General features: G+C 41.0%; 1 protein-coding gene across 1 annotated transcript in view; it reads right to left on the bottom strand.

Annotated features, from left to right (window-relative positions):
• The window catches only part of MORC1 (MORC family CW-type zinc finger 1), a 163,109-nt gene extending 137,003 nt beyond the window's left edge, over nt 1-26,106 (bottom strand). The window contains exons 1-8 of the mRNA XM_055316032.1: nt 25,790-26,106; nt 22,065-22,118; nt 19,843-19,877; nt 13,735-13,803; nt 10,023-10,113; nt 9,273-9,381; nt 5,199-5,358; nt 3,026-3,131 (exon numbers count right to left, since the gene is read on the bottom strand). Coding sequence (XP_055172007.1) covers nt 3,026-3,131; nt 5,199-5,358; nt 9,273-9,381; nt 10,023-10,113; nt 13,735-13,803; nt 19,843-19,877; nt 22,065-22,118; nt 25,790-26,106 — 941 coding nt within the window. The remainder of the gene's footprint in view (nt 1-3,025; nt 3,132-5,198; nt 5,359-9,272; nt 9,382-10,022; nt 10,114-13,734; nt 13,804-19,842; nt 19,878-22,064; nt 22,119-25,789) is intronic.
• Between the last annotated feature and the right edge of the window lie 412 nt (nt 26,107-26,518).

Here is a 26,518-nt window from a genome sequence, read left to right as displayed (position 1 = left end):
TTGAGTCCCACGTTGGGCTCCCTGCATGGAGCCTGCTTCTCCCTCTGCCTGGGTCTCTGCCTCTCTCTCTCTCTCTCTCTGTCTCTCATGAATGAATAAATCTTTGAAAATAAAATAAAACTACAGGAAACAAAATATTTTTTAAAAAATTAATCAATTATGATATATAAATTATTTTCTTTAAATTTTTTTAAAATATTGTTTCACTTTTGACTTTATAGTAAACCAAACAGGTAGAAAAAACACAAAAAAAAAAGCTGGAAAGCTTGAATTTTCCTATTTCTATGTAGAAAATTAAATTATTTTCAGAATCAGCAGGACCACACCATCTAACACCAAAGGTGGAAATTGCCTAGTTGCAAGGTTTGAAACTTGTTTAGAACAGATGAAGAATCATGCCCAGTGACTTTAAGGGGACACAATAACCACAAGAAAAAGAAGGGGCAAAGGAGTTATTACATTGTAAACTACTTGTTCTCGAAACCAAGATAATATAACTGTACTTGATTAGAAGTTCAAAAATCAGAAGTCATAAATGGAAGAAGAATCAGAAAAAGATGTATCTTCGACTAGAGTATTCTCTCAGCTGCAAGAGTCAACGTTTTTCTAGTCCCTTCATGAAGAGGAATTGGGTGTTAATGTCAGAGCTCACCGACTTTTCAAAGGGGAAAACTCTACATCATTCCCCCACAGAAGGTGGTACCTGCTGTCCCTCCTTGACACTATTGTGAGACTCCTCAGAAGCCATGAAATGCATAGATGGCACCCTTGGCAGAGAAATGATGTCTCCTCTTTACAACAATGCATCCTCATAAAAATCCCCCACCCTGCCTTTAAAAGGGTTTTCTTATGATTAAACTACAAGCAAATGTTGCTGAAAAACCAAACAAACAAAAAAGAAATCCAATGTGGTCAACATTCCAAAATTAAATTATACATATCCTGGGTCTGATCCGTTTTCTTCATTTTGTGATTAAGTGCTTAAATGGCTTAAGAAGCTTCTGACTCGATTAAACAATCTGGAAACAGTAAGAACTTTTCCCCTAAGAAATTAGCTGTCAAATTATCTCTCTAATAATGTATGTGTTTCCTGATGCTGGTGCTGAAATGCCAAGGCACTCTGACAGATAACTGTCTGAAGACTTGGGCTCTAAGCTCTTAAATAGCATGAGATGTTGGGTTTGGATACAGCTGTTAGGCAGAAAGGCTGGGCCAACAGGGGAGGGGGGTGTGGTGACAGAGGTGCCAGTAACAGTTCTGGGCCTCCTTTCTGATATCGGCGTGTTAATGCTGCCAAAAGGGTCCCCAGCATTTGTACAACAGTAATGAGACTGCGATTTTTTTTTCCAAAAGAAAAAAAACCTTCATTTCTGTGTAAATTAAGAATTACTGTTATAACAATGAAATGAAGAAAAATGTAAATTAGAAAAAAAAGTAGGAAAGATCATCTGAAAGTACGTTATCAAACATTACATTTTCAAACTGGGGATGGGACCTTCAAATTTCACCTCAAAGACAAAAGTAAAAGAGGTTCTGGGATCCCTGGGTGGTGCAGCGGTTTGGCGCCTGCCTTTGGCCCAGGGGGCGATCCTGAAGACCCGGGATCGAATCCCACGTCGGGCTCCCGGTGCATGGAGTCTGCTTCTCCCTCTGCCTGTGTCTCTGCCTCTCTCTCTCTCTCTCTCTCTGTGTGTGTGTGTGACTATCATAAATAAATAAAAATTAAAAAAAAGTAAAAGAGTTTCTTTGTCAAGTTTATGTAGTTACTCAGGTCTCAATATCTTAATCTAAAACTGTATGGTCCAATGTGGTAGCTACTTGGCCACATGTGTCCAAACTGCTGCATGCTATCTATGTAAAACACACACTAGGTTCCAAGGATTTAGTAGATAAAAAGGAGTATAAAATGTCTCATTAATATTTTACATATTAAAATTACACTTTACACCAGATTAAATAAAATATTATTAAAATTAATTTGACCTTTTCCTAATGGGGCTACTAGAAAATTTAGACTTCATATATGGTTCATATTTGTGGCTCGCATTATATTTCCATTGGACAATACCAGTATTTAATTAAAATGAATCAGATTGGGAGTACCCGGGTGGCTCAGTCAGTTAAGTGTCTGCCTTCGGCTCAGGTCATGTTCTCAGCGTCCTGGGATGGAGCCCCACATTGGGCCCCTCCACCTGCTCATGCTCTCATGCTCAATCTCTCTCAAATAAATAAAATTTATTTTTATAAGATTTTTAGATCAAATCAGATTGAATTTAACTCCTTCCAATCCCTTCCAGCTCCAGAGTTCTCACACTAAGAAACCATGGGCTCAAGCTGATAAGTTTCAAATACAAAGTTATTTTAGAGAAATTTAAGTTTAGACATTGTTTCATTATTTCTCCACACCTTTTACTCATGTTCTCCCATTCCTTACTCTGTCTCCTTATTCTCCCATTCCTATGGATCCCTAACAGCCAAGAAAAATGAATGTATCATTTTTTTTTACTTATAAACTGCAAGTATGAAGTTCATAGGGTCATTCTGAACTGTCAGTTGGTCATATTTCTTTTTGCTTCATACCATACTGATGCTCATTTTTAATGACATGCCATGAATAATGAACTCTGAGGGGTTTTTTTCAGTTTTAATATTCATAGAATAGGAGTTTCAGAATTAGAGAAGCTTACAAGCGTTATTCCAGTGGTTCCCAAGTGTGCTGCTACCTCTGAATCACCTGGGGAACATGTGAAAAATACTGATTCCTTGTCCTGATAACTGGAGCTCCGCAGAGTCTGGGATAAGACAAGATCCTATACTTCTTAAGAAGCTCTCCAGGTCATCCAGAGGGTCAGCCAGGTCTGGGAATCAGTGGTCTAGCCTCACTATTTCCTCTATAACTGAGATAAAATGAATTGCCCTAGTGCTAAGGCCAAGGGGCCTCAGACCTAGAGCCAGGATGCAGAGCTCCAAAGCCAGCTTGCTGCCATTATGGAGAGACATCCTGTCAAACACAGACACTACTCACTCCTCAAGGGCTCCAGCCACCAGTATATCTTCCTTGTCCGTCTTAACATCCAACTCTGGTTCTCCGCTAAGCAAGAGCTTCAAGTTATAAATAACCAGCAAAGTACCTAGCAGAGAAAAAAGGACATTTGACTTGTTGATACTTCACATTAAGTGTTAGTCATGGTGCTATTATCTCATCTATGGAATTAAGCCTACTCTAGACCAAATTTCCTCGTGTACTTTAGTAAATAATATGCTTGGATAAGTTCCAAGATATAAGTCTTACAGCAAATTCCATTCTCTGCCAAAGAGTGTTGAGTTTTTCTACATTATACTGCTTATTCCAATTCCATTCATTATAAGTCTCTCAATGTGGATTCTTAAACTTTGGCACTTTTTTCATAATTTGCATTATGAAAATTGTTAGGAGTCTGAACTAAATTTGCATTATAGGTAAAGCTCTCGTCGGTGGAACTGAAATCAATGCACATAAGAACAAAGATGAATTTTTAAAATTTGTACAAATATGAAGAATTGCTTTAGCCCCTTTTGTAGGTGTTGGCAAATTTTTTCTGTAAAAGGCCAGATAATAAACATTTCAGGCTTTGCAGGCCAAACGGTCTCTGTCACAACTAACTAATCACAACTCAACTCCAACATCGTAGCACGAAAGCTGCCACAGTGCATATAAATGAATGTGTGAGACTGAAGTCCAATAAAACTCTACCTACAGAAACAAGTATGGCTGGATTCAATCCTGCGGGCCACAGTTTGCTGACTCCTGCCCTAAAACATAGTTAACAAAATAATACAAATTCTTTACAAAATTGATTATGATACCAGCAGGATTGTCAGAGAAATTAAAAGAACAACCAAATATACTTCTCTTGGTAGTAATAAAACACAAGAGAGAACAGCACAGGACAGTGATTAAGAATGCCTCTGTCTAAATCCTGAATCAACCACTGATTTACCAGTGCAATGACCGCAGATAAAGTTCCTAACCTCTTTGAACCTAATTTCTCTAATTTACACAGTGTATCTCATAAATTATTTTGAGAATTAAATGAGTTAATTTTTATAAAGCACTTAGAAAAATATTCAAGAAATAGTATACCCTTCATTAGTATTTACATGAATATTTTACAATTAAAAGTCAACTAACAAATTACATTAGTTTTCCTTAAAGTATACCAAGTATAGGGGCACCTGGATGGCTCAGTCATTTGAGCACCTGACTTTTAATTTCAGCTCAAGTCATGATCTTAGGGTTGTGAGATCGAACCCCAGATTGGGCTCTGTGCTGATTTGCTGCCTGCTTAAGATTCTTTCTTCCTCTCCCTCTGCCCCTCCCCCACTGCTTGTACACACAATCTCAAAATTAAAAAAAAAAAGTCTAGCATGTATACATTAATGAAATTAATATTTACTGAACTGCTACTAGTTTTAGTCTAACACAAAAGGGAAAGGATGACAAAAATATCATTGTTAAACAAAATGCCACAAATTAGAGAAGAAATTTTGAAGGTAATACAAGCCAAGTCAGAAACAAATTTCTCAAAATTTGACTATAAACATTCCATAAATCGAAGAGTTGCAAAAAGGAAATGCACAGTTTTCTCTAGAGTAAGATTCTTCTAGTTCTAGATATGAAAGGTAGAAGTCTGAAGAAAAACTGACACTGGAAAATGTTAGTAGACTCAGTGCCTTCCACATGTTGAGTAGAAAGCTGGTACAGGCTGAAAGAATATAGAAATACAGAATACACAGAAAGATCTGTTAATTTGGAAAATGTCCACAAAGCTTTTGCTAACTCTCTGCCTCAGACACCTGGATTCACGGGCTTATACAATGCTAACTCTCTTATACACATGGGATCAACTCCTAACTTTGCTATGTAGTGCAGGGACTATGGATTCCCTATGGTCACAGACTATGTGATTGTCTTCGCATCCAGTCTGCACCAAGCTCATGCAAGTACAAATCGTTCTCCCAGTGTCAGGGACTTAGAGCTATTCATATTTGGATTCACTTAAGACAGAATTCATATGGATAAAATGAATGACTGCCCCCATGTGAGATCCTGCATGGTATTATAAATAGAAAAAATATAAAAGCATATGTAAAGTATCTTTTGAAAGACATTAAAGACAAATACTTCCAACAAAACTTCAGAGTTTTGATGATCTTACCACATTTCCCATAGATCACATCAAACTGCTGCATCAGTTCAGCTTCATTTCTAAATGGAGAGTACTTAAAAATTATAGACAATTCTGTTGAGAATTTTTGAGGATCATCTGTGACAGATTCTCTGGTTCTTGTTAACCATGAAGGTATTGGAACCACAACCTATATAAAAAAGAAAACACATCAATTTACTATGAAATACACAAATAAATACCATCATCCTTTTGTCTGATCCTAATTCAGTCCATTCTTCATCTAGCCAAATTACAAAACACAAAGTTAAGAGTTTATTTCCCCCTGTACTTTAGTTTTATAAGAAAGAGACACATAACAATTATGTATACTTAGAGTTTTATTCAGAAATGCTCCATTGTATGATGTGGGGACAGATGGAACCTACTTCAGCTCCTATTGAAATATGGGAAGGATGGCAGAGGAGCAACAGTACCAGCACTCTAGAAGTTGAACAGTCCATGAAAGCATATCCAGGAAAATCAATCTGAGGCCAATGTTGAAAGAGAAAACCAGCCAGTTTACAATTCAGAATAAAAGGCTCAAAGACTGATGGCATGAGTTAACTCAGGAGGTGGGATCAAGGGAGAAGAGAACTGGAAGTAGCATCCGGAGCCCATCTGGCACTAGCGCCCCTATCTTTACAGAGACTGGATCTTTATTTTCTAGAAAGAATGGAACAAAGCCTTTCTAGATTAGAGGATATGTCAGGCAGTTATTAGGGAGACATTACTGAGATCAGAGGGATGAAAAGTGTACACACTGGATGCCGAGAACCCAGATCTCTTCTCTCATTTGGGTCCCAGAAAGCTCTTAGCCAAGCCTTCAGGCAGAAGACTGTAGGAGTCTTCCCTGAGATATCAGACTAGCCCAAAAGGAAAGATATAAAATTACCTTGAGGGTTTCCCAATAATACAGCACAGCTAGAGCTCACTACTGTGATGCTCACAGCTGCCAAGCCTCCCACCCCAATCCTACTCTCACAGAGCTTTCAATCCAAATTTTATTGGAATACTCCTTAAAGTAGTCAGGATTGATAGCCATCTGAGAGAAGCCTCTAATATGATAAATATAGACCAAATAAACAGGCACAAACAAAGCAAATCATTTGAAACAAAAACCATAGGAGGAAGATGAAAATTTCAGGGGAAAAGAAAAATCAATCACTGTTAATATCTTTAGAGTGCTAAAAGGAAATACTGTATCCATGAAACAGAACTATATGTCTTTAAAAAAGAATATTGAGAGAATTTAAAACACTTCTTGGAAATGAAAAATAGGACTATAGAAAAAAAAATACATGAAAAGGTTGGAAGATGGATGTTAGAAAATCTCCCAGAGAACAAAACAAAAATATAAAGAACAGAAAATAGAAGGGAAAAGATAAGATAATTAAAGAACTAGTTCCAGATGTCCAACTGCTAAGAACAGAAGTTGCAAATACGAAAGGAAGAAAATTATTAAAGATTATAGAAAAACATCTCCAAATTGAAGGACAGGTATTTCCAGATTGAAGGTGTCCAATATGCAACCAGCGCAATGGATGTGAATAGAGCCACCCAGAAGCAAAATACTTAAATCAGAACTTTGGAGACAAAGATGACTCTACTAACTTTATTTTTTTAAGATTGTTATTTATTTATTCATGAAAGACAGAGAGGCAGAGACTCAGGCAGAAGGAGAAGCAGGCTCCATGCAGGAAGCCTGATGTGGGACTTGATACCAGGTCTCCAGGATCGCATCCTGGGCTGAAGGCGGCACTAAACCAGTAAGCCACCAGGGCTGCCCTCTCTGACTTTAAAAAGTAGAAGCGGGGGGCGGGGGGAGAATATGTCACACACAGGACTCAGAAATTAAAATGGCTTTAGACTTCTCAATGGCAATGCTAGAAATAAGAAAATGATGAAGCAATGGCTTCAAATTCCTGAGGGAAAATTCACTCCAACCTACAAATAACACCAACCCAAACTATCACTGAGTGCTCAGGTAGGTTAAAAATATTTTCAAGCACGTGAAGTCTCAAAATACTTGACCTCTCATGCACCTTTACTAAGAAAGCTAACAGAGGATTGTTAACAAGGGCCGATCCTGGGAGGACAGCAGAACACTAGCCATGGAAACAAGAGTGAGAAGCAACACAGGAGAAGACTCCAGAGCAGAGTCTTCAGGAAGATGGGGCTCAGCCAAGCACAGCTGGAGACTGGGGTTAACATAGTGACAAAGACAGAAAACCCAGCCAATATTTAGTGACAGTGGTAGGTACATAGAACACCAGGCATACAGCTAATAATTCCAAGGAAAAGAAAAAATTGTGCAGAAAAAGGAAAAAAACAGTTTATGACATGATATAGTTGTGAATAGTGTTTATACAGTCTTATAAATACTGAACATTAGCAGAAATAGAATGATAATGCAGCTATGTTGAGGGTGGAGAATAGGAAAAGTGTGTATGTGTGATATGAACGGAGGAAATAATATATATAAATCCCTTTATAATGAGCAGTTATCGTATAATACATCAAATCAAGAAGCTGTAATACCAGTATGTTATATAGAGAAGCACGGAAAAATACTGAAAAATAATCAGCTAAAATTGTTGAAAGAGATTGCCTGAGTAGAAGTGGAAATGGGAAGGGGTTGCCGGTTTTAGTTTTTTTTAAAAAAAAAGGGTGGGGAATGGCCCATTTTAGGAATGCTATAACCTCAGCTTTGGCCCAATTTTCCATACCTTTACATACATTAATGGCAACATAAATACTTAAAGTATTGCTTTTCCTTATAACAGTCTCCCATTCAGCTACTCCCTATTGCCTACAGATTGTTCCTTACCAGGCCCCACTCCATTGCTGCCAGTGGACATCCTGCACCCCTGCGGAACAACTTCACATCTCCACTGTCCTTCCAAATCCTATACTCCTCTCCAAGTGTGAGAGTTGCTGCACGCCACTTCTCTCCACATACCAGCCTTTCCACTGCGAAGGGAACTCTCTCCATAAAACCCTCATTGACCAATCAAGGCTCTCTAATCCCTCCATCTATCCCATTGCTTTTGACGATTCTGTAACAGCAGAAGTACATACTCACTGGACAGAATTGTTTATAAACACCCTCATTTTGTTATGAATCCAATTCACATGCGTTTGCCTATATTTTGTGACTACTTTGATGGTCAGATGATCTTTTGCTGGTTTTCTCCCTGCCACAGGGTCTAATCATGCTGGGTAGTTTGTTTACCTGCATTTGCTGTATTGAATTACACGGACATTCTGAATAGTAAAACTCAGATACTGCTAATTAATAAAGTACAGCTAGGTCATTAAATGGAGTTGAAATTAGGGTCGCCGGAGTTACAATTTTTACTCTATTTTGCACTCAGTTTCTTTAGATTTTGTATTCCTACCCTTTTAATCCAATATTTATCTTCATTATTTTTTTAATTTTTAGATTTTATTTAAATTAAATTAATTAATATATAATGTATTACTGGTTTCAGGGGGAGAAGTCAATGATTCATCAGTCTTATATAACACCCAGTGGTTGTTATATCACGTGCCCTCCTTAATGCCCATCGCCCAGTTATCCCATCCTCCCACCCCCCTCCCTTGCAGCAACCCTCGGTTTGTTGCTTATGATTAAGAGTCTCAAAAAAAAAAAAAAGAGTCTCTTATAGTTTGTCTCCCTCTCTGATTTCATCTTTATTTTTTTCCAATATTTATTCTTAAAATGATAATCCATTTATGGCACAAATGGCAGAAGTATTTTGCAGGCTCCTTCCAAAAAGCTCACTGTGCCAAAGGGAGCCTCTTATTCTGGGAGATTTGGGCACATGGATAATGAAAACATTCTGAAAACTGCTTAGGAGTTAAAAACCCACTCAAGAATGGTCAAGAGGATAGGCCTCCAATGAACCCAGAGTGTCCAGCCACCCTCTCTCCACTTCCCAAATACATTTCTAAATTTTTCAATCATAATCAGCAAAGAACTGTTGTAGACTTCACCTCCTGAGATGGTAAATGAAAACAAGACCGTTACTATGGAAACCAAAGGAAAATCTCAACTCTTACCTCACTAAGACCTTCTGTTTCACAGAATGTCTGAGAAAAAAACACACAGGTCATCGTTTCTTCCTTCTTTGTGAAAAGAATAAAGTCCTTCCCGATCCTCATGGATCCACTATATTAAAAATTGAGAACATGCTGGTTTACATCTCAAATACTATAAAGAAATAGTGGATTCATCACTGTGATGAATTGTTCTTGGATAGAAGTAACTCCACTGTTTTGCTGACCCATCACCGAAAGGGTACAAATGATTTCTTTTTCCCTCAAAGTAGAGCAGATGGATTTGAACCAATCCAGCTCTCCACTCTTGCTTGAGACATGACTGCCAAAAATAAGGTGCTATCCGGAAATCAAGAAAAGAACAATCATCTGTCTGCAGCAGGTGACACATAGGTGATAATATACCCTTGTCCTCACCTTACACTGAGGCAGACTAATAAAATAAGCTGTGAACACATATTACACCTATACTAACATATGTTCTGAGAAAAAAGAGAACACAGAGATGCAAGGAAGCTCGGAAGTACAGGGCTTCTGCTTCAATACCTGGAAGACGATTCATCACCTAGTTGAGAATTAAATTTACAAATGTTATAAAGAGCCAAGCCAGTTATAGGTATGGAAATCCCAAAACAAGTAGGACTTTGAAGTTTATATTATTAACCTTTACAAACCTAGATCATTCTGTGTAAGTTTGTGTCTAAGTAAATACTGTTCCCAATAGTACATGCCTTAAAGGAAAAAAATTCTCACCTTTTGAGACCATTACCATATTGCCCAATAAACTTCAAGGTTGATGAACGTTTCTTGGATGTTCCAAAGTAAATGATATCTGAAGCCTCCTCTATAATTCACAAAGACATTTAGGTGGTTAGAAATTGTCATTGACACTGGCCATAGGTCCAGCTGTCAGGATATCACAACATATCTTAGGACATTAGGACAAATCCATACCTCTTGGGTTAGCCCAGTGACAAGGATCCTTGTCGGACTCCATGACCTCTGACCAAGATCTTAACTGTAATATATTGAAGGAGGTCAGACAGATGTAGCCACATGACCTTGGGCAAACAGAGTGAAACTCTGAGTCTTAATTTCCTCGTCTCTAAAAGGGAACCACTAATACCTACATTATAGAGTTGATAATAAAAACTAACCTATTATATAAGATCATCTGTTTGTGAAACCCTGAACACAATACATGCCACTTGATAAGTACCAATAAATCATAAATGTTATAATCATTTGTACCACTAGTTATTTTCCATGAATTTGGCCCTTATCCAGCTCCATGTAAGACTGAGCAGGGTAGAATGACTTCTGGCCTGACACTCCCTGGGGAAGAAGAGCCACTTGTTTCAGACTCTCCAAGTCATCCTCCAGATCTCTCCAGGGCATTCTGGAATTCTAGAGAAGAATCATCTAAACTTCAAAATATACATACCTCCAGAAACAAGAATGCTTCTAGGGAAACAGGGAACGGTAGAAATGGCTCTCCCAGGGGCCCTACCTGAATACACACTCTAGAAGTGTCTTAAAGACCTGTGTCAATCTGTGTGCAGACATGCTACGGTTCAGCGGCACCTGGCATGTGGTGGGTAAAGGCTACCAGACACTCTGCTTGTCTGAAGCCAACCAGACCTTCTATCACATGTTCTTATAAGCGGTTGGGCATTAAGTGAGGGTATCCATAATAACAACATTAGCTACCATTTATTGTTTAGTATATATGCTAGGAACTATATCATATCCTTTACATGCACCACCTATTTAATATTTATAACAAACCTACATAATAGATATTATTATGATGATCTGCATGTTATGAAGAAACTTAAGTTCAAAGAGTATACGTAGGCTGCCCAAGGTGAAACAGCCGATGAATGCCACCATAAGGATAACAATCCAAGGCTGCCAGAGACCATATTCTGTGGTTTTCAAGCACACCTCACAGACTCCCATATATGGTGTTCAGAGTTCTGGGCATAGGTATAGAACACTGACATGACCCCAGCCCATAACTCTATGTCACAGTAGGAGAAACAGATTAAAAGAAACAAGATCACTTCTGAGAGTATTAAGTGAAGAAATAAAACCAGGGTGCTGTGCTAGAGAATTAATAGGAGTGTGGCCCTCAGACAGAATGATCGGGAAAGGCCTCTTTCATAAGGTCACATCTGAGATGAGCTTTAAATGAATGGCTAGCAGGCATGGTTGGTGTGCTATAAGCCAAGGGAGAGAATGCCATGAGAAATGGTCAAAGAGGTGGACAAAGATTTCTTGCCAAATAAGGCTAGAAACTAGAAGCATTACTGGGGAGTATAAATTGTATCCCAAAGTAATGAAAAACCACTACTGCTTTTAAGCAAGGGAAGGATATAATGTGATTTATACTAAAAGAAAACAAAGGGACGCCTGGCTGGCTAAGTGGTTTGGGGCCTGCCTTCGGCCCAGGGTGTGATCCTGGAGACCCAAGATCGAGTCCCACATCAGGCTCCCTGCATGGAGCCTGCTTCTCTCTCTCTCTGCCTCTCTCTGCCTGTGTCTCTGCCTCTCTCTCCGTATCTCTCATTAATAAATAATAAAATCTTTAAAAAAAAATAAAAAAGAAAACAAATACTCTTGGGATCACTGTGTAAGGAACGGACCATGATGGGCCAAGAGTTGATTTACTTACTCTGGTCAAGGTTGATTTAACTTAGTTTGGGCCACAGGTAAGATTCTATTTTCAGTCTTCAGATAAACTCTTCCTTCTAACTCATTGCTTAACTTCCAATGAATATGGGGGGTTTTTTGAAGATTTTATTTACTTGAGAGAGAACGTGCACATGTTGCGCACAAGTTGGGGGAGGGATAGAGGGAGAGGGAGAAGCAGGGAGCCCGATGCTGCTCAATCCCAGAACTTCTGGGATCCTGACCTGAACTGAAAGCAGGCGTTTAACAGACTGAGCCACCCAGGCACCCTGATTTCCAATCAATGTTAACACAGAATCGCTCTCTCAACACTAGTGCGCTTTTAAAAATAGTACTGTACATGTCCACTGAAGTGCGAGCTCTTTCTGAGGATCTGAATATTAGCCACTTATCTGTGTTTTGATCATTTTGCTCATGACCACATATAAAAGGAGTTGCTTCTTTCTGTTTTCTTTTTTAAGGAAGCGACTTAACCTATATGACATATTCTGTTGTTTAAGAATTCGGGAAAACGAACTTAAGGGTCAGCCTAGAAGTGAAAAACAAAACTTTTTTCATCATGGTTTTCTCACAAACTCTGTTCTCTCTTAAACACTAAGAACCAACGGTACTTTGAATCAAAATCACCTGGAAGATTCAAAATTATCCAAAGTCAGAACGAGAACTGAGTAACATATCTGAGAATTTTCTAAACTTGCTAATAATCTTTGACTCTTCATACCCAGGGAGTACTTCAGAGACTGGCTGGAAGAGAACTGCTTTACTTTGTATTCTTTGCTTTCAGCAGCACCGATGAGTGTCCTATCCGCTGGAGTAGAACAGACCAGAACTGCTCCATATTATTTGAATTACTTCACGATTTTTTGAACTTAGTGGTCTTGTGGGACAGCAACAACAGTTAAACAAGAATTCAGGGATAAGCTATCCCAAATGACTCAAAGCCTTAATCAGAGGAAATAACATTTAATTTCACAGTAAACTGGTATCGTGTACCTACTATGTGTTGAGTTTTGGTTAGCCTTGAAGATAAATACAAAAAAAAAAAAATCATGCAATGGGATTCCCAGGTGGCTCGGCAGTTTAGCGCCTGCCTTCGGCCCAGGGCGTGATCCTGGAGACTCGGGATCGAGTCCCACATTAGGTTCCCTGCATGGAGCCTGCTTCTCCCTCTGCCTGTGTCTCCGCCTCTCTCTGTGTTCTCTCATGAATAAATAAATAAAATCTTTTAAAAAAAATCATGCAATGAATTGTAGATGTATTCATTATGGTGAGAATAGTTGAAGCTACTAAACTTTTGAACACGCAGAGAAAAAAGAAACCGCTGAAAACTAGAAGAGATAACCTCTTCCTCAAGGTTAAGCAGAAAATTAAAAATAGCCTGAAGGCACTGGAAACTGCCCCAGGCCTCTTGCAAACAATATCTGAAGGGTGGGCTCAAACAATCTCAAAATCCATCCAGTTACCCTTCCTTTTCCATTCATTCCCAGATGCTTTTTCTTGCAAGTAATCATACCTTCTCCTTTTCATTTTTCTCGCAATATTTATCTAATTCACTTTTTGTCTTGGTTTGGATGATTACAATGAATTTACTCTGTCAGCTGGAATATTTAAATCTAAAAAGTTCAACAATATGTTAAGTCTGGGGTTTATTTTTCACCTAATAGCTCCATACCTGCTTTCTCATAGATGGCTCAATTTATTTTTATTTATTTTATGGGTTTTCAGACTGTTTCCTCGAACAGGCAGTTAGGTACCTAGATAATTAACTTACCAGGGCTCATCCCACATCCATCATCCAGGAAGCACAACATGAATCCACCCTGCAGTTTTTCATTATCCACTGTAAGAGAAAGCAGTTATTACTAATAAATACTGGCCTTAATTTGTTCATCAGAAAGTCATGCTGCTTACATAATTATTTGTCCTCCTCAAAGGCAGCCGCTGAGTGACAGAGTGATGGCACAATGATGGCGCTCAGAAAGGTGTCCTGGCTATGGTTTCACAGGACACTGCAGGGGGAAAATAGTCATGCACCAAAAAGGCTTTCAATTAACATAAAACATCTACACATTAATAAATTATGTATACAGTGTGGCATGCCCTGCCCTGGAATCGGACTGGCCTTTAAACTTCAGGTATTTTCCACCCTTGGAGCGGGAATAAAGGCAGCTGCTGATGTGACCCCAGGATCCCTCTACTGCACTGATCAACCTTTATGCCCTCCACCGAAGCACTAATTCTAAAGTCAACCCAGGCCATTCTTATTAAATTCTGCAGGCTCCTGTCTAAGTAGTTAATTCCCATAAGACCCATTTGTGTGTGCTTCTTAGTGGCAGCAAATATTTGCCTCTTGAAAATGCATTTCTGAAAATGGCTAAGTTATTTGGAATCAATTTTGGTGATTAAGAGATATCATTAAGATAACAGAAAATAATCTCTTGTTTAAAAAAATGGAAGGGTGTAACTAAAACTAATGAGACTAATTTTAATGCTCAGTTTGTAATCTGGCTCTGAGGGTAATTTCAACATTTGGATATACGAGTTCTATCACCTCTCTCTCTCTCTTTTACAATAGCTTTGTTGAGAAATAGATTACACATAAAAAAAAAAGACCACCTCTGTGTAAAGTGTACAATGTGATGAACTGTGGCATATGTATATACCTGTGAAATCATCACCACAATTGAGGTCATGAACATACCCATCACCCCAGACCTCTTCCTTAGATGTCTCTCCAGTCTTCCTTCTGCCCCCTTCCGTACCTATCCCCCCACCCCAACCTCAGGTGGCCACTGATTTGCTAACTCTGTATCTATGATTCATTTTGTAGCACATTTGTTTAGTCAACTCTGTGTTCAATGGTCACCCCTAATCTACATTTTAAAAATTAAATAATGTTCGAGATAATTTATAAATAAATATCTCAAACACATACCTAAGCTTTCTGGGTTCATAATTTTATGGTCACATGCCTACTTCTAATCCCTCCCCCAACCCCTGCTAATTCCCTTCCTATCTATAAGCCCTTCGGATCTTCCCTACATCTCATTTTCCCAGTTCCTCTCTCTGCCTGGTCCTCCGGAGTGCTCACCTCAACTTCTGTGTCAGAATATTTCATCCCCCACTTTAGGTCTTGCTCTGTGCAACCCCCCTCTGACTGAGGATGACATTCTCCACTATTCAACAGGGGAAACCAACTCTTGCACAGTGCGGTAGTTCTCAACCATGGCTGAACATTTAAATCACATGGAGGTACTCCAAATTAACTGGTCTTGGGCCAGGCTCAGGAATTAACATTCCCAATTATCCTAGTGTGTATCAGCCCTGGGAATCACCTGATCCAAGCTTCAAGTGGCTCTGCATAGAGGCAACAACTGATTGTGCAGCTCTTGGGATAAAGTTCTCATGTAAGGAGCTTACAGAAAGAAGGGCATTTATTTGGTGAATCAGTGGGAAAGACTGAAAATTCCCTAGACAAGTACAGTGCTTAGTTTTTCCATAAACCCCAATGAGTGACTACAGACAATCACAGTCTCGAAATGTAATAGTCCCCTACTGTCCACCCTGAAGCTTGGCCTTGTTTATTTCAATTCCTTAAAACTAAGGATTCCAGATAAATATCTATTATCTGTTAAATATGCGGGTCCAGAACAAACCACAGCACCTTCTCCTCATCAGGCTTACTTCTCCTTCTGATGTTTTCTGTTCAATAAGTGGCCATCACTCTGCCATTAGGCTTCATCTGCCCAAGTCAAAACCTCAGGATCACCATATGTCTTCTCAATGCCACCTCCTTAATGCCTCTCTACCCCCATGACACTGCCTTAGTTCAGGAAACCATTATCTCTCTTCTGAATTACAGCAACCACTGCCTTACTCCTTGCTAAAGGCAGAGCACAGACCAATGTGCACTGCACACTTAATTTTATGTGTCAGTTTGGTTAAGTCTGGTACCCTTATCAAACATTGGTCTAAATGTTGCTACAAAAACATCTGTGGATATAACTGACATTTACAATCAGCTGACTTTAAGTAACTTCCATAGCGTGGGGAAGCCTCATGCAATCAGCTGAAGGCCTTAAAGGCAAAGACTGAGGTTTCCCAAAGAAGCAATCTTCTGCACCAAGACTGCCACATAGAAATGGTACTTGAATTTCCAGGCTGCTGGTCTACCGCAAGGATCAAGAACCTGAGACCGTGCAACGTCAACTCTTAGCTGGCTTTCCACCCTGCCAGCTGCCCTACAGATTGCAGACGTGCCGGCCTTCACCATCTGTGAGCCCATTCCTTAACATCCCTCCCTCTCATTCCCCCAAACTCTCTATCAGTATCTATAGATATAGACAGATACAGGTACACACACACACACACATTGATATTGAAATACACGTACGTGTCTAGAGTCAGGGGAGGGAGGCAAATCACATCTGCCAGTCTGTCTGTCTACCTGTCTGTCCACTTAGCTTGTCTCCTACCGGTTCTGTTTCTTGGAAGAACTCTGACAAATACACTCTCCAAGCTCACCTCTCATCACTCCCCTTACCCATACTCCCTCCCCTTACCATACATCCACTTCCACACAAATATTCTCTTTAACTAATCCTGAGCATCTCAAGCATTTTTGCAACTCCATCCATGTTTTACACTCTCTCCAGATTCAAGACCCTGCACTATACTGTCCTTTCTCCCTTTCTATCCCTGATTCATCAGGTAAAGGCCTATTTCCCCTTTAGGTCTTTAGTTCCTAGAAAGATTCCTTCTAGAGCACTTCCTCATTCCTACACATCATTGGGCACCCATAATGCACATTTTCTCTGTACTTTGTGTTTCCCACCTGCTCATGTATCTCTTTCTCTTTCAAACTAGTGGCTTTTACTTTTTGTAACACAGTTGCCTCAGAGATTTAGTGAACGCTAAGGGCCCTCTACCCATAAAAGTGAAGATATACATATTTTCTAAAGACCTCGCACTAGGATACCAATTTCTTTAAAGCAGGCACTGTGTGTACTCAGCATTTAACCCAATGCCCGACACTTGGTAAGCACACACACACAAAAGTATTGACTGCAAATCCATGTTTACTAGAACCAATACACATGCATGATAAAACAACAATGGCTAAATTTGTTTAATTTGAATTTTAGAGTCCTCCCTCAAGTTACTGAAGAAAACAAGACCAGAAAGTAATTCAGGGGACTCTGTAAATAATTTGAAAACTAACCCAAGACTTAATTATTTATCCTCATATCAATTCAATATATTGCTGTATAAACCCTGACCCTAGTTCATTTTTTTTCTTTTTTTTAAGAAAAATCAGTTTGCTAAGTTGATAGCCATATTGTCATTTGCTGCAATAAAAAAAATTATAATGTGAATAAGTACTTTTTTAATGAATAGGTAATTTAAAAACAAAAAACATAAGTTCAGTTTTTCACAAAACACATATAACCTAAATTTAAAAAAAAAAGTGCCATTTTGAACTCAAATGGCAAAGATTTTATGTCTGTATATATGCTAAGTGCTAGAGAAAGTTGGGGAAAGGAGTATTGCCGTGCCCTGCTGGTGTCCTGCCACAAACCGAAGAGAACCTAACATGTAAATTCCAATTACATTTGTTGTACTTTGTGATTCCGAATAATTCTTCTCAACTCTTTGACCCTTCATCAATAATATGTATCTTCTGGGGGTGCCTGGGAGGCTCAGTCGGTTAAGTGTCTGCCATCAGCTCAGGTCATGGCCCCAGGGTCCTGGGATCAAGCCCTGTCAGGCTCCTTGCTTAGCAGGCAGTCTGCTTCTTCCTCTCGCTCTCTCCACTCCCCACACATCCCCCACTCATGCTCACTCTCTTGCTCTTTCTCTCTCTCAAATAAATAAAATCTTTAAAACTATATATGTGTGTGTGCTCTGAGTGAAATGCAACTTAAATCCTTTCCCCTTCTCCATTTCTAGGACCACTGCCCTAGTTCAAATTCTCATGAAATCTTGCACAGGTTGTTTCCATAGCCCCACGCCCCTACTATCCCTTCACTGATGGTACAGCATTCAGTTACAGAAACTCTCCCTGTTTACCTCATAAAAAATAGTACACCCTGCCTATCGCTCTCTGTTCTCTTATCCCACTCCCCGCCCCCTTTTAGCACTTTTCATTGCCTGGTGTATTATTTGTTCATTTCCTTATTGTCTATCTCTCCCCCATGAGAACGCACGTTCCTGACAACACATATTTAGTCACACATGTTGTTCCATGCTGTCCCTAGCACCTAGAGTAATGGTTTGGTTCATTCATTGCAGATACTAAACTGTTATTGAATAAATGAATGAATCTCTGAACTGATCTACTTCCATTCTCTTTCTCACAATAATTCCTCAGATAGGAATATTCTTTTACAATATTTGATGAAAACCACATCCATATTTCAGGCCCTAGATCTTTAATATGAGGTATCTTTCTCTGTGTTCTTACCATTCTTTGAGTCTCCCCTGCACAAGCAACACTTACTCAATCCTATCTAATGGAAGGGAAGATGACATTTTCTCCACTATTGGTGTTTCCAATGGAGTAGAATGGCGTGTAATTAATATTAGTAGAATGTACAATGGAGTGCCATTAATATTAGTAAAGAGGCCCTTCTCTGTCCCTTGACTCACTTCTCACTCATCTGACTGGTAATCTAAGGAAGAATCACCTAGGGAGGCTCAGTTCAGAGTTCTTCTGTCCCCTCTTGGGAGTGAGCTGCTTTCAGAGTGCATGAGATCTGTTCTGTTCACTCCAGGCAGACCATTTTGAGGGGAAGCCTGACTCCACAGGTTGGGCAAGTATCTGATTATGGGGTATGATGAGCAAATCCACTGAATTTCTCACACCTAAGCTCCACACTTCAATCTGGCATTTATGAATAATAAAGGCTCTCTTGCTTTATTTCCCAAACTTTTCAGAACCTGAAGAGTACAAAGAGAAGAGAGTTCATTTATTATGTTTTCTCAGATGTCTTAAAATGTCCATGTCTCATGAACCAAAAGGACCACCTAACACAAAATCTTTTTCTTTTTCTTTTCTTTTTAAAATATGTTCACACCCAATGTGGGGCTTCAACTCACAACCTTGAGACCAAGACTTTAGATCAAGTGTTGGACAGTCTACTGACTGAGCCACCTAGGTGTCCCACAGGATCCTAAACACTTAAATTGACTTGAACAGAGTTGCTTTTTAATTATAGATACAGATTACATCATGGACCATATCTTCTTGCCTATGACTAATAGCCAATGTTTACAGGAAAGCTGACAGATTCAGGGTTGGGGATCAGTTTTAACACTGTAGACATTTATCTAGGCAGTATTAAATACAAGACTGGATCTCAGAACCTAAGTTCATTTGCAACATAGTCTAATGAAATGAACTAATTAATAAGTACAACAAGTATTTGGTGACTAAAAATGAAGTCCATGAAGCAAACGTATCTGGTTTGAATATTATAGCTCCCAAACATTCAAACATCGCATTCACTTACACATTTTAACACTATGATAAGTTGAAACTGATGTATACTTAATTATGAATAACCATTAAGTTAATGTGCTTTTTAAAATAAAAAAATTTTTTATGGTAGACAAATTGTTCCACACCACTCTGATGCTTTCAAAAAACCCTGGAAGATCTAATTTTGTAAATAGGTCCCCTAACAAGTGAATGATTCAACTCTCAGAGTATACTTTTCTCAACCTGGCTCCCCATAAGGTCACTGTACTCACTAAGCACTTAAATTACATTAAAAATCTATAAAATGTGCTTTGACTTCATGAAATAAAAGCAAAATAACTATAGGCTTTCCATTAGAAGGAAAGGAAAAAAAAAAAGGAGGAAAATAAACATGCTCACCTGAGAACACATCAAGTCTTGCAGCCCCTGCATCTCTGGAAACAATATAAAAATATCACTGCTTCAATATGAAATTATGTTTTAAAAAATTACATTTATCTGAATTGCTTACGTGAAGTATAATCTATTGTCAGATAGCAAACAATAGACAAATCCACTTAAACTGCTTCAAAACAATTACTAAAGTGTTTCACTCTACATTTATGTACTAAGATCTATGATCACTCATAATTTGAGAATGTCATAAAACCTGAAACTCAGAAATATGAGATGGAATTTCATGGTAATTACCAAAAAGTTCACCAAAAACAGATATGAATATAAAAAAGAAAACCTAGTTGGATAATAATCCATAATTCGCAGAAAGATTTTCATATGTTTTAGTCCCCCAAAAAATGAAAAGAAAAAGCAAATTACTAACATGTACTGTATGATCATATATCTTTTTAAATGACATATATGATATCCATGTTCATATGTGTGAGGAAAGAAATCAAAACAGTGGTTTTCTCTAGATCAGAGATTGGCAAATTATGGTTCAAAAGCCAAATGTGGCCCACCACATTGTTTTTATAAATAAAGTTTTATTGGAGCACAATCATGCCCACTCACTTAGATATAGCCTATGGCTGTCTACACCACAATGGAAAAGCTGAGTAGGATCAACAGAAAACACATGGCCTGCAAGGGGAAAATATTTACTATTTGGTCTTTTTCAGAGAGGCATGCTGATACCACCTCCCTGCCATGTGATGAGATTACTGATGCCTTACTTTTCCTTATTATTTTCTCAGTTTTCTACAACTCATGGATATTATTTATGTATTTTTTTAATTATTTTTTAAGTAGAAATTTTAAAAGAAAAAAAGCAAGAGCCAAAAAATCATAGTTTCAATGTGAGGGGTGAAGACAATGAGGAAAGCGGTCTTAGCTGATGCAGAAGTGGATGTGTTGAGTAAGGGAAATTCAGAATAATAATAACAACCACTGGGACTCTAAATGGGAAATTTGAGTCTCTCCCAAAAGTTCCATCAATTCTAACCCAAAACTACACCAAATAAATCTGAGTAGGTACACTGACTTGTTCTACAAGCCTTCAAAGTTGGCCCCTTTGCTCCTTCCTCTAGCCAACTGCTGCCTTTTAAGCTCCTTCTTTCTGGAAATTCTGGAGGGACTACTGTTATTTCTTGGAGCATTTTGGTTGTGTCAAAAAAAACACTGAATGAAATATTTTTAAGCCACTTTTCCTAATTCCTACCACAATCCCATGATACCTAAGTATCATTACCCCCATTATATAATTATACATTACACAAAATACCATACACATAATAGGTGCTCAGTAAATGTCACTGCACTGAAATGGAATTTTCAGAGAGAGTTTGTTCATAGCGAAATGCCACGGGATGAGACATAAAACAATCATTCACCTCTACAGCATATTAAGACATTTTGTAACAAGCTTTGTACTTTAGCCCAGGTACTTTCTTCTCTGATCAGCTGCTGTTAACAGGAAAAGAGGCCTGAACCATCTCCTCCTATACTGCCACATTTTTTTTTCCTGCTGTCTACAGCATCCTTTTCACATCCTCCAGTTTTAATTTTTGCCAACCACAGGAAACCATCAAACTCTTAAATGAAATGATATAATTTTTTAGAATAACACGGGGACTTTATAAAGACCTTCATCATAAGAACTAAGCATCTTGAGTAAATCTATAAAACAGCTTCATCCGCTATCACTAGCATCTGAATAGCCTTGGCAAACTCAAGGGTCTGCTGCAGACACAGGAACTGAGGAGTTCAGGCTGGCTGTGGGGAGCACTGGGAATGGCAGAGCCGAAGGCACAGACTGTCCCAAGAGAGCACATGCTACGCACCTGAGCCCACTGAGCAGCCTCAAGGCTACCACGTCTAATTGTTAAAAAGGGGGGGGGAGGAGTGAAGGGCCAGGGACCCACATTTTTTATGTGGCACCTCCTATTTTTAACCTTCATAAACCCTTCTTTTCTTCCTTTTCTTTATAACTACAGTGCAAACTCTCACCATGAGTCAAACAAACACGAGACAGGCTAGGTGGGGCCAGAGGGCTGCCAGTTTATAGATGCGGCTCTGAGAACTGTTTTATTGATCACATTTTTCTCACTCCCCTGGGTCTGAAGTCAATTTTTCTTTGCCAGTCTCCTTCGACCACATAGGGGCAGTTTACAGATGAGCCTTACCTTGCATTGTCCAGCAACTCAGCCAGTGCTCCAAAAAGGAAACTGTGCGTGGTGCTGATGAAGAAAGAGGGAAAACCAAAAGTTAAACCAACTCTGTGATCAGTGTAAACGCTTCAAGATACTTGCAGACAAGCGTTCTCCAGTTCAGGACAGATAATCAATTAAGGACTTATTCTAGAAACAACTTTCTCAGCACAGTCAAGATGCTCACGTAGATGTGGTCCATTACAAAGCCGAGGCTAAGAACATGATATAGCCAAAATAGCCTTCTGTTCCTAATAAAACAAAGACATCAAGGACCTTACTGTACTTACAGCAAGTTGTGATGTTTTAAAACTGCTTTATAAGCATGTATTCAAGTGTTTTTTGGAGAACTTGTCCTTAAAACTGTATTCTTTAAGGTCAAATTATTTCTGAAAGATCTTGATCAAAATCTTGGCACACCAAAAGGGCTTAAGACTCTACCTGTAGGCGCAGGCATTGGCAGGGACCCCCTGTTTGCTCCATTAATCCCTATTTTTTCTGCAGGCCCTCTTGTCCTCTGAATTACCTGTGGTCACTTTCCCCTGCACCCCCTCATGCTAGGTCCTGGGTGACAGAACACACTAGATAGCCATCACTCTATGCTTTGAAGGCTTTGGATGTTCATCTGTGGGTGAAATCAGGCTGCCATCAGGGGCCCACACTTGCTTTTCATTTCTTGACGTGGATATTTCCATCAGCAACTTTATCACAGCATTAAGGGAAGAGTCAATTAGCAATTTTCCTTTTATATTTAGTAAACAGGTCGCAGAAGCAAGACAGACCTATTTATCAAAACAGATCTGCTCATTTGTACAGGACGAGAGATCATCCACAATGTCTCAGAGATTCCAAATGCCTCAGGCCACAAGACAACATGTTAGCTGAAAGTTTATTATTTTTAAGATATATTTATTTTAGAGTGCAAGAATGCACACACATACATGGGTGAGCAGGGGCAGAGGGAGAGAGAGAATCCTCAAGCAGACTCCCTGCTAAGCATGAAGCCCAATGCAGGGCTGGATCCCAGGACCCTAACTTCACAGCCTGAGCCCAAATAGTCAGTTGCCTAACCAACTGCACCACCCAGGCGTCCCTTCTTTTTGTTTTGTTTTGTTTTTTGTTTTTTTTTTTAATTTTAAACTTTAAACATAAGCTGATGTGGGGGTCTCTTGACTCAAGTGAGCTTTCAAACTTGTAATTTAAAAAAAAATAAGTACAATTGCTGTGAAAAGATGGCCTTCACTCAAAAGAAATCGAGTATATAAAAAATCTAAAACAGAGCAAAAGTGAAGGTTATATGCTTCACAAAAGCAGCACTTGAAACCACAAGACTCTCTAGTGAATTTAAAACACACGATTCAATATACAAAAATCCAACATAGAAACTTCAGAAAAGTAATTGCAGTCATTGTGACCAAGAAATGCCATAGAGGCATCTACACTATTTCATAGTGTATTTTAACAGCCTGCCTGCCACGTGCTAATGTGGGCAGTCCTGGGCTTCAGCCTCTTGGGACTGGAGCTGGGGGGGGGGGGGCGGGGGGCATAGAAAACACACAAGTAAATAAACATAAAGATGATCCCGGGAGGCCAGGATGCTCTGGCTACAGTGAACCGGGGAGATCCTGCCTGCTGGACGCAGGGTGGCCAGCCCGCCAGGCAGTGCTTCCTACACCACGCTTAGGACCTCCTACTTACCCGACATGCAACTGGAAACCACTGTTGTGTTTTAAAGAGAGTGACATATCTGGTTTACTTTTTAAAAAATCTCACTCTGGGAGCACCTGGGTGGCTCAGTGGTTGAGCATCTGCCTTTGGCTCAGGTCATGATCCCGGGGTCCTGGGATCGAGTCCAGCATCAGCCTCCTCACAGGGAGCCTGCTTCTCCCCCTGCCTGTGTCTCTGCCTCTCTCTGTGTCCTCATGAATACATAAATAAAATCTTTAAAAATATATATATATATTTTGCTAAAAACCTCACTCTGGCAGCTCTCAAGAAAATAGCTCATCAGGGAGCAATAAGGGGAAGCAGAGAGCCAGGTGAGAGGCTCTGTGGGGTACCTCACAAGGGAGATGGCAGCTAGTTTGGACTGAAATCAATGGCAGGGGCAATAGAGGCCTGGGGACACAGAGATGGCATGAAGAGGACTTGACATTGAACCGGATATGGGAGTGGGGCAAGAGAGAAAAAAAACACTCCTGCTTTTTCTGCAAACAGAAATCTATCTGGAGAAGCCGAGAAAATGCCAATGTCTATCTGATTTTCTTGTTGCTTCACGCTGCTGTCACTTTTGTTGTGAAGTTCTCGGGCCACCAACTGATGATGGGCTGTGGGCGAGGGGGAACCACTAGGTGCCTGCGGCCCCGCAGCTATGATAACTACATGACACTGAGGCTGAGGGAGTTTCCCAGAATCCACAGTCCTTCCAGCATTCCACCTGTAACTTTTTTTTTTTTAAGACTCTACTCAAAATCACCATCTCATCATTTGTCTTCCACTTCGGTTAGCTTTTAATTATTTGTTCTATCATTTCCCGCTTTTTCTGGAAATGATTATTCTCTGGATGGACAGATTTAAAAAAAAATAGAAAAAAGACTAAACACCTGCCCACGACTGCCTGTTTTATTTTGTTTTCTGTAAAAATTACACGTCTGCCCCAGGCAGCAAGGCAGGCCTTGCCTGGTATTCTTTATGCTTCTATTTCTGTGGGTTTTTTGTTTTGTTTTGTTTTTAATTTATGATAGTCACACACAGAGAGAGAGGCAGAGATACAGGCAGAGGGAGAAGCAGGCTCCATGCACCAGGAGCCCGACGGGGGACTCGATCCCGGTCCCCAGGATCGTGCCCTGGGCCAAAGGCAGGCGCCAAACCACTGTGCCACCCAGGGATCCCCTATTTCTGTGGTTTTAAGATGATGCATCCTTTGCATCAATCAGCACTTTTAGGAAATCCAGATTAGCCAGAGACTCCAAAAACCCAGCACATCGGTATGAATTAGGCGGCATTTGCTGGTCTGCTGTGCCCTGTTAGAAATCACAGGTGGAACAGAAAACCCGGGTCATGTGCCTGTGCAGTCTGAGCCTTTGCAACGAGCACCTGGGGAGTCCCCAGAAGGCCCCCGGGGCTGACAGAGACGTGGGGGGTTCTAGCAATAACTAAAATATGAGGATTCTAGCCCGGAAGAGGCTCCGTTTTTGGAAGGCCTCAGGCCGCAGAGGCTGGAATCCCTAAATACACACCATCCTCCCGAGCGCAACCTCAACCCGTCAGTGCGCGGCCCAGAGAAATCACAAGGGACTTAGGATTCCTGACCCCCGATTCAGTAGCTAATTTTAGAGCAATTAAAAGGTTTATAACGTGGCCCTGAAGAGGCCCCGGCGGCCCAGTTAAGCAGCCGGGCCCCCTCCCGCGCAGGGCGGCTCCGGGTGCGGAGGCTGGAGCCCGTGGAAGCGCCCCCGCACCCCAACTCCAGCACGCCCACCCCACCGCTCTCTGAAAATCAGAATCTAGCCCAGAATAGCAGCCTTCCTACTTTTTCATTTTTTAATAGGAACAACTTTAAGTCTATAAAATTCCCATAAATCGATACCAAGTTGATTTCTTTTTTTTTTTTTTCCCCAAAGTAGGTATTTCGCCGGGGGAGCAGCCGAGCCCTTCCTCGGCTGCGTGGGGAGCCGCCCCCGGGTCCCGCGGGCACTCACGAGTTGGCGTGGATGAAATCCAGGTGCAGCTGGGCCCGCCGCAGGCCGCCGTACTTGTCGCCCATGTCCTCCCCCGGGACCCGCAGCCCTAGGGGCACCCGCGGCCGCGGCCTCCGCACCGCAGGCCCAGCCCACGCGCACGCGCACGGCCACGCCCACAGGCGAGCCACACCCACGGGCTCCGCGCGCCCACGCCCACGCGCACGGGCACGGGCTGGCCACGCCCAGGGGCTCATCACACCCCTGCGCACAGCCACGCCCACGAGCTCGGCACGCCCACGTCCACGCCCACGGGCTGGCCACGCCCACGGGCTCATCACACCCCTGCGCACAGCCACGCCCACGAGCTCGGCACGCCCACGTCCACGCCCACGGGCTGGCCACGCTCAGGGGCTCCTCACGCACATGCCCACGAGCTCGTCACAAGCACGCCCACGTCCTGCTGGTCATGCCCACAGGCAGTCCTCACCCACGGGCTCGTCACGCCCACATCCACGGGCCGGTCACGCCCCCGCGCAGTCCACGCCCACGGGCCGGTCACGCCCACGTCCCCGGGCCGGTCACGCCCCCGCGCAGTCCACGCCCACGGGCAGTCCACGCCCACGGGCCGGTCACGCGCACGCCCAGGCTCAGGGCTGTGCACAAAGGCCCGCGCCCCCTGCCGGCCGGGGGTGACGTTCACCCGGAGCGGAGCCGCGGGCGGCGGCCGGCAGGGCAGGTCCCGCGTCG

The sequence above is a fragment of the Nyctereutes procyonoides genome, unplaced genomic scaffold, assembly GCF_905146905.1.
Source record: "Nyctereutes procyonoides isolate TBG_1078 unplaced genomic scaffold, NYPRO_anot_genome, whole genome shotgun sequence".
Classification (NCBI taxonomy): domain Eukaryota; kingdom Metazoa; phylum Chordata; class Mammalia; order Carnivora; family Canidae; genus Nyctereutes; species Nyctereutes procyonoides.
Note: the sequence above shows the minus strand (reverse complement) of the source record. Positions and strands in the feature narration are given on the sequence as shown.